The sequence below is a fragment of the Cebidichthys violaceus genome, unplaced genomic scaffold (assembly GCF_023349555.1).
Source record: "Cebidichthys violaceus isolate CVI_PGR_0920_01 unplaced genomic scaffold, fCebVio1.0.p SCAF_13, whole genome shotgun sequence".
In the NCBI taxonomy this organism is placed as follows: domain Eukaryota; kingdom Metazoa; phylum Chordata; class Actinopteri; order Perciformes; family Stichaeidae; genus Cebidichthys; species Cebidichthys violaceus.
In genome coordinates this window covers 5,782,877-5,798,130 of record NW_027176296.1, presented here as the reverse complement: position 1 = coordinate 5,798,130, position 15,254 = coordinate 5,782,877, and the positions used below count along the sequence as shown (strand labels likewise).

General features: G+C 41.4%; 1 protein-coding gene across 11 annotated transcripts in view; it reads left to right on the top strand.

The window, feature by feature from the left end:
- The window catches only part of ptprsa (protein tyrosine phosphatase receptor type Sa), a 235,439-nt gene that overhangs the window by 178,703 nt on the left and 41,482 nt on the right, over nucleotides 1-15,254 (top strand). For 4 of the 11 annotated variants that reach the window (XM_068707517.1, XM_068707520.1, XM_068707515.1 and 1 more), the window contains 6 exons: nucleotides 1,313-1,339; nucleotides 2,477-2,594; nucleotides 11,670-12,263; nucleotides 13,313-13,407; nucleotides 13,697-13,947; nucleotides 14,217-14,304. In XM_068707517.1, the coding sequence (XP_068563618.1) occupies nucleotides 1,313-1,339; nucleotides 2,477-2,594; nucleotides 11,670-12,263; nucleotides 13,313-13,407; nucleotides 13,697-13,947; nucleotides 14,217-14,304 (1,173 nt within the window). The remainder of the gene's footprint in view (nucleotides 1-1,312; nucleotides 1,340-2,476; nucleotides 2,595-11,669; nucleotides 12,264-13,312; nucleotides 13,408-13,696; nucleotides 13,948-14,216; nucleotides 14,305-15,254) is intronic. The other 7 variants (XM_068707525.1, XM_068707523.1, XM_068707526.1 and 4 more) reach the window with 2 other exon arrangements.

Below are 15,254 nucleotides of genomic sequence, written 5' to 3'. Positions count from 1 at the left end.
CTTAATTCCACCTAAAAGCATGCTTTTACCATCAAAGGTCTGCCTTTGAATCTCATCTTTAATCGTGATACAAATAGACAATAAAGCAGATTAAAGCAACACAGCTACACTGATGCATTTTTACTAACTTCAGAGGACATTTCAAAGAAACTTTGCCCAACTTTCTTTCTCATTTAGACTGCAAATTGTGGACTTCCTCCTCACTGTTGTGGCTTTGCAAATATTGCTTGAGTATGGAAAGCGATATGGGTGCTCTTCCCCGTTGGATTTCATTTCATATTGCTATAATATTCCTTTCCCCTCAGCCCACAACAAGAACTGTAATCAAAGCTTCACTCATCTTGTCCTCCCTCTGCTGCCTCTATGGCTTTTATTAGGAATGTCTAGACCCCTCCTTTATAGCAACATCTGCCATGAAATGTCTGATTGTGTGCTTGTATCAAACGCGAAGACTCTAAGAAAATGCTGATTATAGTATTCTGTGCCTGGGGGGGGGGGGGCGAAGTAAAATTGGCATGAAAACATTTCACCAAAAATCAGCATCCACTGACAGCTAGAATGGTAATGGAACCCTGTTTGATGGCCTTTTTTCTTTTTTACAAAACTTGTTGGAGGAATTCTGTCAAAATGAGACTTTTGTGCACAGTAGCAATCATCCAAATGGAAATTATAGCCTTGAACCATAAAGTAAACAACACAGAAAAGAATGGTTGCATGCAGTTCTACATATTTGGAGAATGAATGAATCAAAATAAATTTTTTCCACATGAAGGAAGAAATGCCACCAGCATCACATTGACATTTTGGTATTTAGCTGACCCCAAATTCAAGAGTAGAATGAGCTAAAATAACTTGATTAAAAGATCCAAGCAATGCATGCAACCAGCAGTATATTTTTAATTGGATATTCTTTTTAGTATATTTAAAAATGACCTCATCGTTAAACCCTTAAAAGCTACAGTACATCATCAATACTGGCTGTAGCTATCAATGATTTGAGGTAATACTGAGGTAACGTAATGTTAGCCACACAGTAGCATGGTTAAACATCTCCAGGCCCCACAGGCAGACCTATCCAACTCTCTGCTGCTCAGTTCCAGCTGTTCCTCACAACATAACCTTCAAACGGCTTCCCTCTTTCCTGACCTTACAAAACCAGTGACCTATTTCTGATACCAACCCTCTGCTCCCTAACCTCTTATGCCCCCGTCTCTCACAATCCTATTTATTCCCTTTCTTTTCTTTCTCTTTCTGTAAAAAAAAAAAAATATCACTCTCTCTCCTGCACTCTCCTCTTTGGCGGGGGGGTTAGTGGGAAACGGACGATACAGCTGAATATGTGAGTATGAAGTATTGCCTGAGTGCTTTCTGTAGCTGAAAGGGTATAAAGAGTGGGTATTGCATCAACCTGGTTGGCTTCACAGTCTACACAACTCTTCCAATCTTTATTTAATAAGTTTGGATAACAAAGTGGTTCAGAAGTTTCACCTCAGCTGTCTGGCCAGCCAACCTCCGGACTATCTCTGTATGCCGCTAAGGAAAAAAGCTTCTATTGCTTGCTAGCTTCAACAAAACGAGGGCTGATGCAATATCCACTGCCCACTGTGCCTGGAATGCTAATGCTACTTGTGTCCTGCTGTGTGTTGAAACGGTATGTTTTGTCTTGTGCTCTGGTGGTGTGTATGTGTTGTTTTTTTTCCTTTATTGTGTGCGTGTTTAAAGCCATTTTTTTTTTAGAATATCTGTGCTGCCCTAAATTCAAACTTTTATTGTATGTCTTTTATTAAAAATATTGAGACGGTAGTTTACATAACGGTCATGTATGACCCTTGAAACCTACTGCAAACTCCTTATTACATCTTTGATGATCAATCTCAAGTGCAACAAATGGTACCCTTATTTTGAATCCAGATGTGAAACCCAGTCCATCTGCATTACGTGAATACCATCTCAAGTACTAGACAGTACTTATAGCTCATTTACCTTTATTGACCTCCCCCCATCCCTCTGCCAACCAGCCTGTTAAAATCCTCCTTCTGCATTCGTTCAAACCTGCTCCCCTGAAAGATTCATTAGAATTGATCGGAAGCTTCTCTTTGAAGAGGACTCAAGGAAACTTAATGGCTAAGGTAAAAATTGCCAGTGAATGGACAGGATGTATTCAGCATGCATTTATCACAAAGTTAAGTTGTCGATTGGATATTGCAAAAGGAATGAGGGCGCTACTTTCCATTTACATACCTAATGTCCCTCCTCCACCTTGGCAACTCTAACAATTAACTTAATGGAACGGTCTCCCATTACTCAGGGGAAAGCATTACATTTAATGCATGCCTTGTGAACACTGAAGACCAGGAGAAACAAAGATTAACATCCTGTATAACGCAGTTTGAGCTGCTTGAAAGGGGGTCAAATCATCAAAAATTCAAGACACATTTTGACATTTTCCTGTGCATCTCTTCCCTGTCTCCCATAGGAAATGGTCATTGGAGGACTCAAGCCAGACACCACTTACTCCATCACGGTGGCAGCGTACACCACCAAGGGGGATGGAGCCCGAAGCAAACCCAAACTGGTGGTGACCAAAGGGGCAGGTCAGTCCAAGGATCAATTATTTATTTGTTGCTTTGTTTACTGAAAATATGTTCATGCAGCACTAAAGGTAGCATATTCTTTTTCAGCCTGTGGCTGAAGGGTACCTTGCGCAGGGGTTCCTTATCATTGCCATCCAGCTGCTACTACTAGGCTGACATCTCTGCCTTAGATTAACATTGAAGGGATCCTCATTTACAGCCACATTGCCTTGCCTTTATTGGGTCCAAACCTATTCAGAAGATTTGGAAAAGCAGAAATGAATAAAGACAAATTTGGCATCCTTATCAAATGTCTTATGTTAAGACTTTTGTTTCGGTAAATAAATGTTTTGTGTCATTTTCAGCTTCTGAATTTTATCTCAGACTTTTTTTCAAAATGAATCATTCTGAGGTACATTTGGATTCAAGAACAGTTCAGTCAGTTGAATTGATGTTTGCTTTTACCAGGGCAGTATTTATGATTTGAATCATGTTCAGAAGACTATCCACAGATTTTTAGAGATCAAGGAGGTGATATGAGGTACGTGGTAGATTTTTCAGACAGATTATGACAGCTTGAAAACCCCTGTTGAGTCGTTGGTTTGAGCTTTAAGGATAAAACACTGGAGGCTAATGCCTGCACACTACAAAGCCTTGTCTTCTTCAGTTTTTTCCATGGTTATCACCGGCAAGCACACCACTTGAACCGGACCGCTTTACCCTGTTTGGAATAGCAGCTACCAGTTACCATGAACATGATCTGAACCTGTGAAGCAGGCTGCCTGTAAATGTGAAAGCCTTCCTCGAGAGAACTTGAGGCATCACGCCAAGATTTGGAGTGTCCTTTTGTGTGAACATCTGTGTCAGTCAGCTTTGGGAGGCTCCAGAGAGCCAATATGTACATAACTGCACAAATGTAGGCGTGTATGTATACACACACACACACGCCTACATATTTACCTAGTCACTCTCACATACTCATGAGCACTTGCAGTCTCCACCACCGATCTCACAAATACATTAAATGCAGACCCATACTGTGGCACAATCATGAAACAAAACACACCAATGGATACACACATATTGGGGTGTTCTCGCAACCCAACACGCACACAAACAAAGGCAAAGGTGTGTGTGTTACAGATGTCAGGGTAGTGTGACGCTGCCAAAGGGGCTTGAGTGAGTGCTGACACTCTCCATCCTCCTGTCAGGGTTGGCTGACTGATATGCCAGTCTAGCCCACTCTGTCTGTCCCTCAGAGGGAAAGTCTCTCCTTTGTATTATTGAAGTGTAAAGAAATGGTTTATGCCAGGGGGCCAAGATAAATGGAAAAAAAGGAAGGGGTGAGAGGTGGGGAGAAGCCGTTTTCGGAGATGAAGTGGTTGTCCCTCTTGTTCTGATCGATGCCAGGATGACCTGGTGCAGCTATTCTCAACCCGTGGCCCGCAGGTGGGCCTCAGAGCACCATCTAGTGGGACGCATAGGTACTGCCAAGGGGTTAGATTAAATCAAAATATTTATTTTTAGTCATTTACAAATTTAACATTTACCATTTTCGTGTTCATACTGGACAAGGAAGCGTCACGATTTTTGGAGAAGTGCCGCCCGCTAAATTGTGGCGCCCATGTAAACCAATTGGGCTTATCACACAAGATGCGGCGAGGTGTGGAAGTATGTGGCCAGCTCGCAATCGTCAGCGCTAATTTTGGCGCCGGGCCTATTTTTTCTGCACGACGCAAGCGAATCTGGCAAGATAACACAGGATAAGATAATCTACTGTAAATTATAAAAAATACATATTATATGTGATATAAATGATCTAGTAGTAGTGTCAGTGCTGTTTGTGATTGTGTTAAATTACGTCCTTATTCCATATATTTGTCAGTTGTGTCTAAACAGAGAGCGAGCGCGACAAACAGAGAGAAAGAGAGAGAGAGAGAGAGAGAGAGACTAGTTCTATAGAAAACAGCAGAGGAGCCAAATTTGCATCTGATGTGAACCGCCAGGCTACTGCTCGTGTGATAATTAACATAGCGTGGCACTTCCGTGTACTATGAACCTGACGTTGGCTAGCTAAAATTCCCCCGAATGCAGTGAATATCAAAATGGATCGGTATTTGAAAAGAAAAAGTGATGTGGAAGACAAACCCTATGCCAACAAAATGCGTGTGGTAAGGAAAAATGACTCTGAATACATTCAATTTGGATTCATAACGGCTGGCAGTGATGCTGAGGCGAAAGCACAGTGTGTTGAATGTGGTAAAATCCTGTCAAATGAGGCGCTAAAACCATTGAAGCCCCAGAGACTCTTAAACACAAAGCACCAGGGATGTGTTAGGAAGCCAAATGAGTATTTCATTAGAAAAAGAGACGGGCTTCAGGAACAACAGAAAGTCATCACAACATTTTTCCTCATTTATTTTGGAAGGTGGTCCTTAATACATAAGCATGGACAAATGTTACACTGTCATTTAATTACACATTAGGATCATATGATTAAAGGCCTTTCTCATATTAGACAGTCAACATGCCCTTCTTTGGACTTGCTCTTATAGCTGAATTCTCAATTTACATTCATTTAAATGTAAAACCTGTGCTACATACAAAAAACATGTACTTTATATCCTAATTTGGACATGGTACCTACTGGAGTACATACTAAAAATGGATCTCAACATGTATCAGATTATTCTATTAAACCAGATATAGTATATGATGCTTTAACAAGTGTGACGTTCGCCATGTTTCAATGTCCTCTGCAAAACCGCTCTTTCAAGTGGTTTACCCTCGTGTAAACTCATTCATAAATGGGAACATTTTAAAAGAGTGATGCAAATAAATAAAAAAATATTCTACTAGATGAATTCTTTTGCATTTATGCACTTTTAAGATGCACACAAACACACATAACTTATGCAACAAATTTTAAATTTTTTTACAGAAAAACATGCACTTAAAGTGAACAACTGTCCCTAGAAACTATGACATCAGAGTCTTGTTATTTTTAAGAAAAACATAAAGGCCTAAAAAGCGACATCAATATAGAACATCATGACTAATAGAGCATGTTTTAGTGCCACTTAAAAGTCGATTCACATCAATGGTCAATGTTTTCATCTTCCAGACATTCTAGCATACCTCTCTGGTAGTTTGTTGTATCACAAAGCTTCCAAAAGAATCTGTCTTTTTGGTTTTTGTAGGATATAAAAACAAGTAGAACTGTGCACCTATTTGTGAGTCAAAGACAAACAACAGTCATTCTGTGGCTGTAACTGTCTTTGTTTGTTGAATGAAAGCCAGGTTTGAAAAGCGCCTTTTCATGATTCATACTTTCCATCCTCTTGCTTTGAGAAACAAACTTCCCCACGGCCAACGTGAGAGAACATTTTGGAGGGGACCAAAAGGAGTTTTTATTGACAAAAGATTAAAATGTTTATGTCTGAAAATGTTATTCCACCATCCCATCTGCACATTGTGTTTCACTGGGCTGAAAGGAGCAGCAATCAATAACCATCCTTTTTATCTTCTTTTCTTGCTTCGGCTCAAGTAGAAAATAGACATTGTCCTCTATATTAACAAAGTTGGGTGGGTTCCCCAGCACCACTAAGTTGAGATCCCCCGAGCCTACTGTACAATGCAAGGGAAGAAAATCCTCAAGAGGCTGATGTGTGTGTAGATCCTCATATAAGGGAGAAAGGGCTGTTCATGTTATGGGAAAGCCCTATAAACATGAAATAAAGGCTCATAAGGGAAAACAAAATACCAAAGAAGGGCCAACGCCCTTTTACACATGTAGTAATTCAAAGCTGCATTTGGCAACTTCACACAGTATCTGTGGCTCCGATTGGCAGCAAAAGGTAACTGAATCTTGAACATTTACAAATCAAGTCATCAAAGTCAGAAAAAGGTGATGTTGACCAACCATTTCACTTTTATACTTGTTGTACAGTATATGCAGCACTGTATTAACGTTGATAGTGTGCTATGTTTGGCAGCTAGCATTTAAGTTTTACTGTGTATCATTTTGGAAGTTTTATTTGTGCTCTTTGTAATTATGTGAAGTAGTTTGCATTATTCATTATTCATATTGCAAGTCGAAGTGGATATATACTCAAATGAACTCAGTCACATGGTTGTTAGACAGGCACTGAAGATATTATTAGGGTATCCTGCCCTTTCAGTATCTTGACAGCTCACAAACAGCCGTCGCCTAACCTCACGGCACTTCATTTAGATTTCTGCATCCTGTGAAAGGATGCTTAGGGTTGCATTGTGTGTGCGTTTGAAAGGGTGTAAATACTTATTCCAATACTGACTGCAGACAGCTGACTTGAAACATCAGCCCTGATCCTCTCATTGCATGTTTAGTAACATCCTGATTGTTAATTTTGTCCGGTCAGAAATCATCAGTGTAATAGCCCTGTCTCTTCCTCCTCTCTCTCTCACTCTCTTTCTCACTTGCTTCCTTAATAGCACTTCAAATGGGCCGTGTGAAATGGGTTGCAAATTTGACTTCATGGCATTTCCTGCCCTACCAATTACTCCTCTCCATGAACCTTTGACACATACACACACATACACTTCTTCAAAAAGCAGACTAAATTAAAAGCAGAGGGAAATGACGATGGAAGAGTGATGGATTTGTCATGACCTTCAAGGTTAAAAAAGACCCTTTACACCCACATGTCCTTAAATATGATAAGTCTCCTTAGGCAGGCTGTAGCCACTGGTTAATCAGTGGGAGATTTTTTTTTTTCTATCATGAAGGAGTGCCGCTCAAAGCACAGACTCCTTACATTTGAGGTGACAGATAATTCTTAAAAAATACACATACAGTATTTGCACCATGACATTTGCACACAAGCAATATGTATTGTGTTTTTTTGTATGTATATTTTATTGTGTGTGTGCAAAAGAGAGGCAGGAAATGAAAGGGAAACCCGATCGCCACTTTCTCAATCAGGCTGAGTAAGTGTCAACAGCCGGCCATTAATTCTGTGGCCTGATGGGAAACGTGTCGGGAGGCCCACAAGGAGGGATTGAACAAGGCTCGACCCTGAAATGGACGTAGAGAGAGAGGGATGGAGGGGGTGGGGGTGGGGGGAGGTTAGGAAATGAAAAGGGGGATTGGGCAGTGTGCAAGAGGAGAGAGATGAACTCTGAGGAGAGGGACAATCAAAGTGTCCAAGAACCCCAGAATCACTCATGTACACGCACACACACACACACACACACACACACACACACACACATACGCATTTCTGCCCCCTCATATACCTATTGGGCCCTCTTTTCTGCAGATTGCTCCTTGTCCCAAGTCACCTTCACCATTCCACATTCACTCATTCCCCCCTCCCCCTTACCATGCCCTGGTTCTCTCTCTCCTCACCTGTAGCAGCACACTTACACACAAACTTAAACAAATACAATGTGCACACCACGAACAACCCCACCTCCTTCCAACACCAATCTGCTGGCTCAGTACTCGTGATCCCTCTTCCCAGTGTGCACTGTTAAATGTACAAATAATAAAAGAGTTTCAGGGCCACAAAAGTTGTAATGGATGCATTTGGGAGCCTGTTGAGGTTAGAAGCGAAGCACAGAAATTTAGAATGGAAAACCCCCCCACACACACACACACACACACACACACACACAGGATCATTATCTCTGATTCTATTTCCTTGATTAGCGGTGAACATGAAGGCAGAGTGGGCTTTTAAATGACACCAAGCTGAGCTATAGTATGTACCCAGAGAATATTAGGAGCATTCGTCTCACCCAACACTCGGCGCCCCCGCCTTTCCATTACCGGCAAAGACTCAGCCGACTAGCCACCATCCACCCACCAACCCCCGTCTTCCTCTAGCAACAGCCCTCAGAAAGAAGACCATTAGCAAACGGAAATGAACAATACGAGCATAGGGAGTGGACTGTGTAGAGTGGATTGCTTTGTGTGTGTGGTTTACTACCCGCACATTATGACTTGCATCTTGCCGCAGGAACACATGCTATATGTAGGTACATGTACACAGACACACACATGTAAAATGATACTATTCCACTGAGAAGACGTACGTTTGCCTCAGACTAATGTTGGCTCCTCCAAATTACTTTAAGTCCATACTGGGCAAAAAGCCAAAGAGCTCTGTATGCAGGTGGAATGGTGTGCTGGAGCTGGCTGCCAAACCAGGGCCTACTGTATACCATCACACACATCAACACATACATGTGCATACACACTGTCCATTATGCACAAAGATACACACAAGCAGATGTACATAAGACAAAAACTGTGAGAAAAAAGGCTCAAATAGATGCTGCAATATGAATGCATGTACAGTAACGGTTAACAAACAGTGGATGTATAGTGATGAAGAAGGCAAATGTATCCATAATTCCAGCTGCTTAAGATAATGATGAAATTTATGTTACACATTTGAAATAAAGTTAATAATTTGTATTCAGCTTATTCAGCGTTTTTAATTTATGCTGAGAAAGCTCTCACTGCCAGGACAAACCAATTTGCTGCCGACCCAGTTTGCCGACCCAGTTGGCAAGCTTTTTGAATCAGAAATATACAGAGATTGCCAATCTTCTCACGAATGGTCTCACAATCTCATACAGAGGCATGAAATTAAATTGATAATGGTAAATAAACTATCATTGTTGTTTATATCATTCATCCGTGTGTAACACTTTTGTGATATGTAACCTTTCAGCTATAATGCTGATCCCGTATTTATTTATAAATGTATCATTATGTGTTGTTGAATCCAAGATATTACCACTAATTTTGGTTTCAGATTCACTTTATTCTCAAATTCACCAAATAAATAAGGAGATTGGTGGTAGCAGATGTTATATAAGAACAAAAAGACCTCCTCCACATGAAAAAACACACCCTGGCTTAGAAAAATCAATAGAATATATTTATTACAATTTTCTGTTCAGTAGAATTTCTCAGATACACTTCCTTTTGTCTTCAACTCAAAGTTTCCAGTTTCTTGGAAAATAATATCACTTGACTCAAATTGTCCAACTCAAATATACAATGGAAATTAAAAGAAAAAGTCAACCTTGGGCCTCTCTTAGATGCCAACTTTTCTCAGTTGTCGGCCAAACAAAAAAATAATCTGAGACCCCAGAAAAAGTTTGAAATATAATTGAATCCTGTTTGTTTTGAAGTATCCTTTGAGTTCGTTCCTGCGGCCCCTAGCAACCTGTCAATCACATTGTACCTCGTATAACCTGCTTTATTGTTTATTTTACTCTGTAATGGGACCATACTTTACTAAATGAACATCATGCTGTATTGAAGAAGACTTGTGATTGAGACCATACTTGTGTTTACAATGGTAACTGAGGTAATAAATCAAGTGAGAAGTATGGTCATTTTCTCATAGACTTCTTTACCATCAGACTTCTTTTTGCAACCAGAGAAGTCGCCCCTGCTGGCACTTCCACATTGTCTTCACTTCTCAGAACCGTGACTTCACTTTGCACAGTTGCATAGTAAGTGCCTGCTCACTGGGTGTTTAGGGAACATCTGTAAAGGCTACATTACATTACAGATAAATAGCAGACGCTTTTATCCAAAGCGACTTACAATTCATTATCTATCTACACACCGTAGACGCAGCTACGGGAGCAATTTTGGGATTAAGCGTCTTGCTCAAGGACACATTGACATGAGACTAGTAGAGGCAGGAGCCGGGGAATTGAACCACCGACCCTCTGATTGAAAGGCGGCCCTGCTCTCCACTTAGCCACGGTCACCCCCATCAATCTACAGCTACAGAAAATGACCCCAGTTACAAGTACATTACTAACAGTGTGTATGTCTGCAACTGTATCCTCAGTTGTATTTGACAGTTGTCTGTCCTGCCACAGTCTTGTATTTCTGAAAGAAAGAGGGACGTAGATGAGCGAGTCAAAGATGGAATCTGTTTACAGAGAGATGGGGCTCAAGTGTGAATCAGCAACACTCATCTCTCACTAAGCTTTGACGGCAACTTGAAACTGAAGGCTTCCCATAACTGCTGCGGCCTCCATCCCACGGATGGGGCCTTAAAAGGAGAGTTAAGATGAGACGTTTGTCATCCATAAGAGCAGCAAAACTGGGCCACTCTGAAGAATGGTGTCTAGACCCCGAGTGTAGATCATCCATTTTACAACAAGAGATGACTCTTACAGCTGAAAGAGGCACTGTTCTCTGCTTAAAGTTTTAGTGATGCTTTGCAGTACCAATTTTGGCTGAAGCTTACATGTATCATGAAATGGTAATGGGTACAGCGATCACTCAAGAATTTAGAGGCTCTGAGGATCTTCGACGTCTCCATCCAAATCAACCTGACTTAGTTTGTTAGGGTGTTATCTGATGGATGGTTGAAATTACAATAATGACTGCAGTGTAGGTTCTGTAATCTGTTTACATTTGCCATAGTCATGTTTTGGCAGTCCATGTCCACTCTTACAGTATAATTGCACAGGTCTAATGCAGCTATTTGTTTGCTAAACACTAAACAGATGGATAAAATAAAAGTCCCACCTCCCTTTCTGCCACCGCAGGGGATCTTTTCCTGCCGTTGCATCAAGCCAATTGACTGGAGTAACATCTGTATGCTGCAGGAATCAATAGCAACATTGCTGGTGCTTCAGTGCCTCATGATTTAGCTGAAGAGCATTGAAATGGTGTGCTTAAAGTCGATGCCCTTTAGCATGGCTGAGCTTCTGCTATCAACTGTTTGGTTCTGAGCTATATCTTGCTTAGTAAGTGAGGAGAAACAGAAACTGTATTTTTTAATTTTTAATTATAATAATTCAATTCAAATTTAAAAAAAAATCTTCATAATAAGTTATTATTAGTACTATTTTTTTCAAGTGACCCTACAGGAATAGGATAACAAAAGTGGTGTTTGACTTGTGAAAAGTACGAGTAGTTTCCTCAATATAGCTACAGCTGTTGCATCCCTGGTGTCGGTTCAGTTTGTGATAAATATCTACATGTATAGCATTAAAGCCTGTCACTTATTCATCTTTATATAACTGGAAAGCACAGAAACTAAGATTTGTTTTATTTCTTTGTCTGTACAGTGCCTGGTCTTCCCTATCTGTCAGTGGCACAGGACTCAGAAACATCAGCTGTGGTTCGCTGGGACCCTCCAGATCTCACCAATGGCATGGACCTGCAGGGTTACCGGCTCCAGTTTGGCCGGAAAGATGTCTCTCCTTTGGCCACACTGGAATTTGCTCCCCAAGAACGACAGTACTCTGTGGGCAACATTCACCGGGGGGCCACTTATCTCTTTAAAGTCTCAGCCAAGAGCAGGGGGGGCTTTGGGGAAGAGGCTGTGGTGGAACTCAGTGTGCCCGAGAAGACGCCAGGTGGATACCCTCAAATTGACGAGGGTTCCAACGTGACATGCTGCTCAGTGCAGCTGTCCTGGTCTCCTCCCGTGCTGGCGGAGAGAAACGGGGTAATCACAGAGTACACGTTGGCTTATAAGGAAACCGGTACAGGAGGAGCATCGCTGGAGCTCCGCTTTCCCCCCAGCCAGTCCAGCTATGTTCTCAACAGCCTCAAACCGAACTCGGCATACGATGTGAAAATACGTGCGCACACCATTGTAGGTCCAGGGCCCTACAGCCCGCCTATCCAGTATCGGACGGTGGCCTTTGATCCAACAGGTAGGACTTGCCTGTTTCTTCTCCAACCCAGTTGGCAGGGGGTTGGAAATTGGCAAAAAAAGAAAAAAAAAAAAAAACTGAGCCACCCCCTCCTTCAACCATCTCCACTTCTCCTCAAGAAAGAGAAAAGATTGATATTAAAATAGTTTGCCGTGGGATACTCACTTCACTAACCCAAACAAGGTAAATCCAAGTCAGTAAGTTATAGTCAGTCATTTGAGAAAGAGGAGAGCAGCATAACATTTCAAGGTAAGTGCTGTTTGGTCAGACACTCCTGTCAGTCATCCTTGCAGCCCTTTGCCAAGCACACTCACGCAGCTAAAGCCATCTCACATCCCCAGTTTGCAATCAAGGTAGGACCTCAGTCAAATCAAGTCACTCCAAGAGTATGTTTGGACTATGCTAAGAAGATAACAGAAAGCAGATTTTGGTTCTTTATTTTATTTTATTTTTGGGTTTGTTTTGAGATATTCTCCCCCTTCTCACCCCTTTCCTTTCCTAATTCCTCCTTTCCCCTTCCTCTGTCCCTTAATGGGACAGTTTGTGGCATGGCATCCCCCAGATGCACTGCTAAGGACTGTTGGCATGCTGTGTTTTGAGTCTGTCTCTATGCCCACCTGGCAGCACATTGGCAGTGTCAACCCAGACTCAGTGGAGGTGTAGGAACAGTTGGCACTGGGACCACATAGGTCAGTTGTTAATCCTCAAGTGGTCATGGGTTCAAAGACAGTGTTGAGATGGGTTGGCACTGCCCATGAAGACTAGCCAGTGGGCACACCCTTGTGCTCCATGGGTTTGTCATCCATGAGTCTTACGTGCTGTGTGTCTTAACCAATGGCGTTGCCCTTCTCACAACCAATCGCAGCTCACCGTTACACTCACTCTCCAACCCAAAGGAACGTTGCAGGGGAACAAGAGTTTTTATTATTTTTTTTAAACCAAAGGTTCTTCTTTTGTTTCTCTTTCCTTGATCTCTCTACATGTTCAATTTACTAAAGATGCACTGTCTTTTTTTTTGTTTGTTTTTCTTGCACTTGTCAACTCAACAGATGTTCCAAAGAATTTCACTGTCAAGTGGGCCACCAAAACCACAGTAGTCATTGCATGGAAGTTTTCTGAAAGCAGGTCTCCATACAAATGCACGGTGAGTTTAATGTAGGGCAAAAAAAAGACTTTCAACTGTCAGCTTAGGTAGGTATTAATATAGAAATTCCTTAAAATCCCTCTCTGAAATTTAGAAGTGATTTTCATCTGTTCGTCTGAAATTGAAAATAGCTTGATTTTAGCCATTTTCTGACTCATGTAATCATCACAATGCACATGCATTCTTACCTGTTACACCACCAATGTATTGACCTAGCACCATGATCATGCATCCAACTATCCCTCTTACCAATTATTGATTACATTTCTGGACCATCTATTATCTCTAGATTGAGTACAACCGTCAAAAGATGGATGTGGATGCCAGGCAGATGAGGGTTCTTGTCACTGGGCTAAAGCACAACACCACCTATGAGTTCAGGGTGACCTGCCAAGAAAGCGTTGATGGTGGACCAAGACACCGTGTGGTTGCCAAGACCGCACCTCTCATCCTGGTCAAGAAACCCAAGCTGGACATCTATGCTGAGCCTGACAACATTCTCACCATGTCCTTCCCACCGGTCGATACCAAGGATGTCAAGTGAGTAAAGCTTGCTGAAAGATTGGTTCTGCAGGCTCTGTCTGAATTATCTTTGAGGGTTGTGGTATTTAGGTTTAAGTCTCGAGATGTTTCAGATCTGATGTAATATGGATTGCGATCTCAAGATGTCTGAGATGTTGGAATTGGAGATTAGGCTTTAGGATTTCTGAGACACTTTGCTCAACCCCTTGCAAGTATTGAATTTCTACTTAATTTTCCTGTCAACCATGTGACAAATGTTTTAATTTACTTTGGTGCTGTGTTTCTAGGAACTTCTATGTGGTTGTGGTGCCACTGAAGAGGACTTCAGGATCTGTCAAAAACCTGAAGAACCCAGATGAGATGGATATGGAAGAGGTAGGATATTTTAAAAGCAAAAGATGTGAGCCTTTTCTGGCACAAAATAAATGATTAGGTCAATTGTGTATACTGGGTCAAACAGAGCATATGTAAGCATATTTAATAGGAAGATGCTACTTCAAAATGTCAGTAATACATTCTTTTTTTAAAGAAACTATATTCCTTTCGCTCTTCTGGCAAAACTGTGTGTTTCTAGGGAGGGATTCAAGAGACACTTGTTTGTGTAATGACAGTTGCATATGCTGGGCAAATTGCACTGTGCACACCATGTACCAGACATGGGCATACACAACACAAACATAAGTACATCTCAGCTATGCTAATTCATCCCCCCAAGCATGCAGCAGAGAGAGAATTACACAGTCTTCTCCCACTCTTACCATCTTACCATAGCTCGAGGTCACCTTGTGCGCCAGATCAACAGCAACCATCCCTATTGGATTTGGGATTACACACATTTCCTCTGTTTAGTGCCTGCCTCTGTCTGCAGTTTGAAATGAATGAGAGGGGTTGGATGTTGGGGAGGGGGGTTGTTGGAGCCTGGTTAGATGGAACATTGCCAGAGACTTAGCAGCTGTTTGAATCTAAGGGTGCAGTTACCTCTACTTAGTTTTCTTTGGTCTTTGTTAGTTCAGTTAGTTATTGTGCTGAAAAGAAAGTGCTTTATTTATTGGAAAAATGTGATAACCTGTAATCCTGCCATATTGCAAATATGTATTAGTGGGGGTTGGATGGTTTCATAATTTATTGGCCATACCACTATACTCTAATAGTTCTCAGAATTAAAGGGTTGATTTACTGATGTCATGTTATTTTGTGTGTTTCTCTTTTTCCATCATTGAAAGCATCTGCCTCCCTTGGTCTTTTTAATCTGTTGTCTACAAACACTGCAGATGTTAAACAAACATTTGACAGCATCAGAAAACATAGCTGTTGTCAATAGGAAC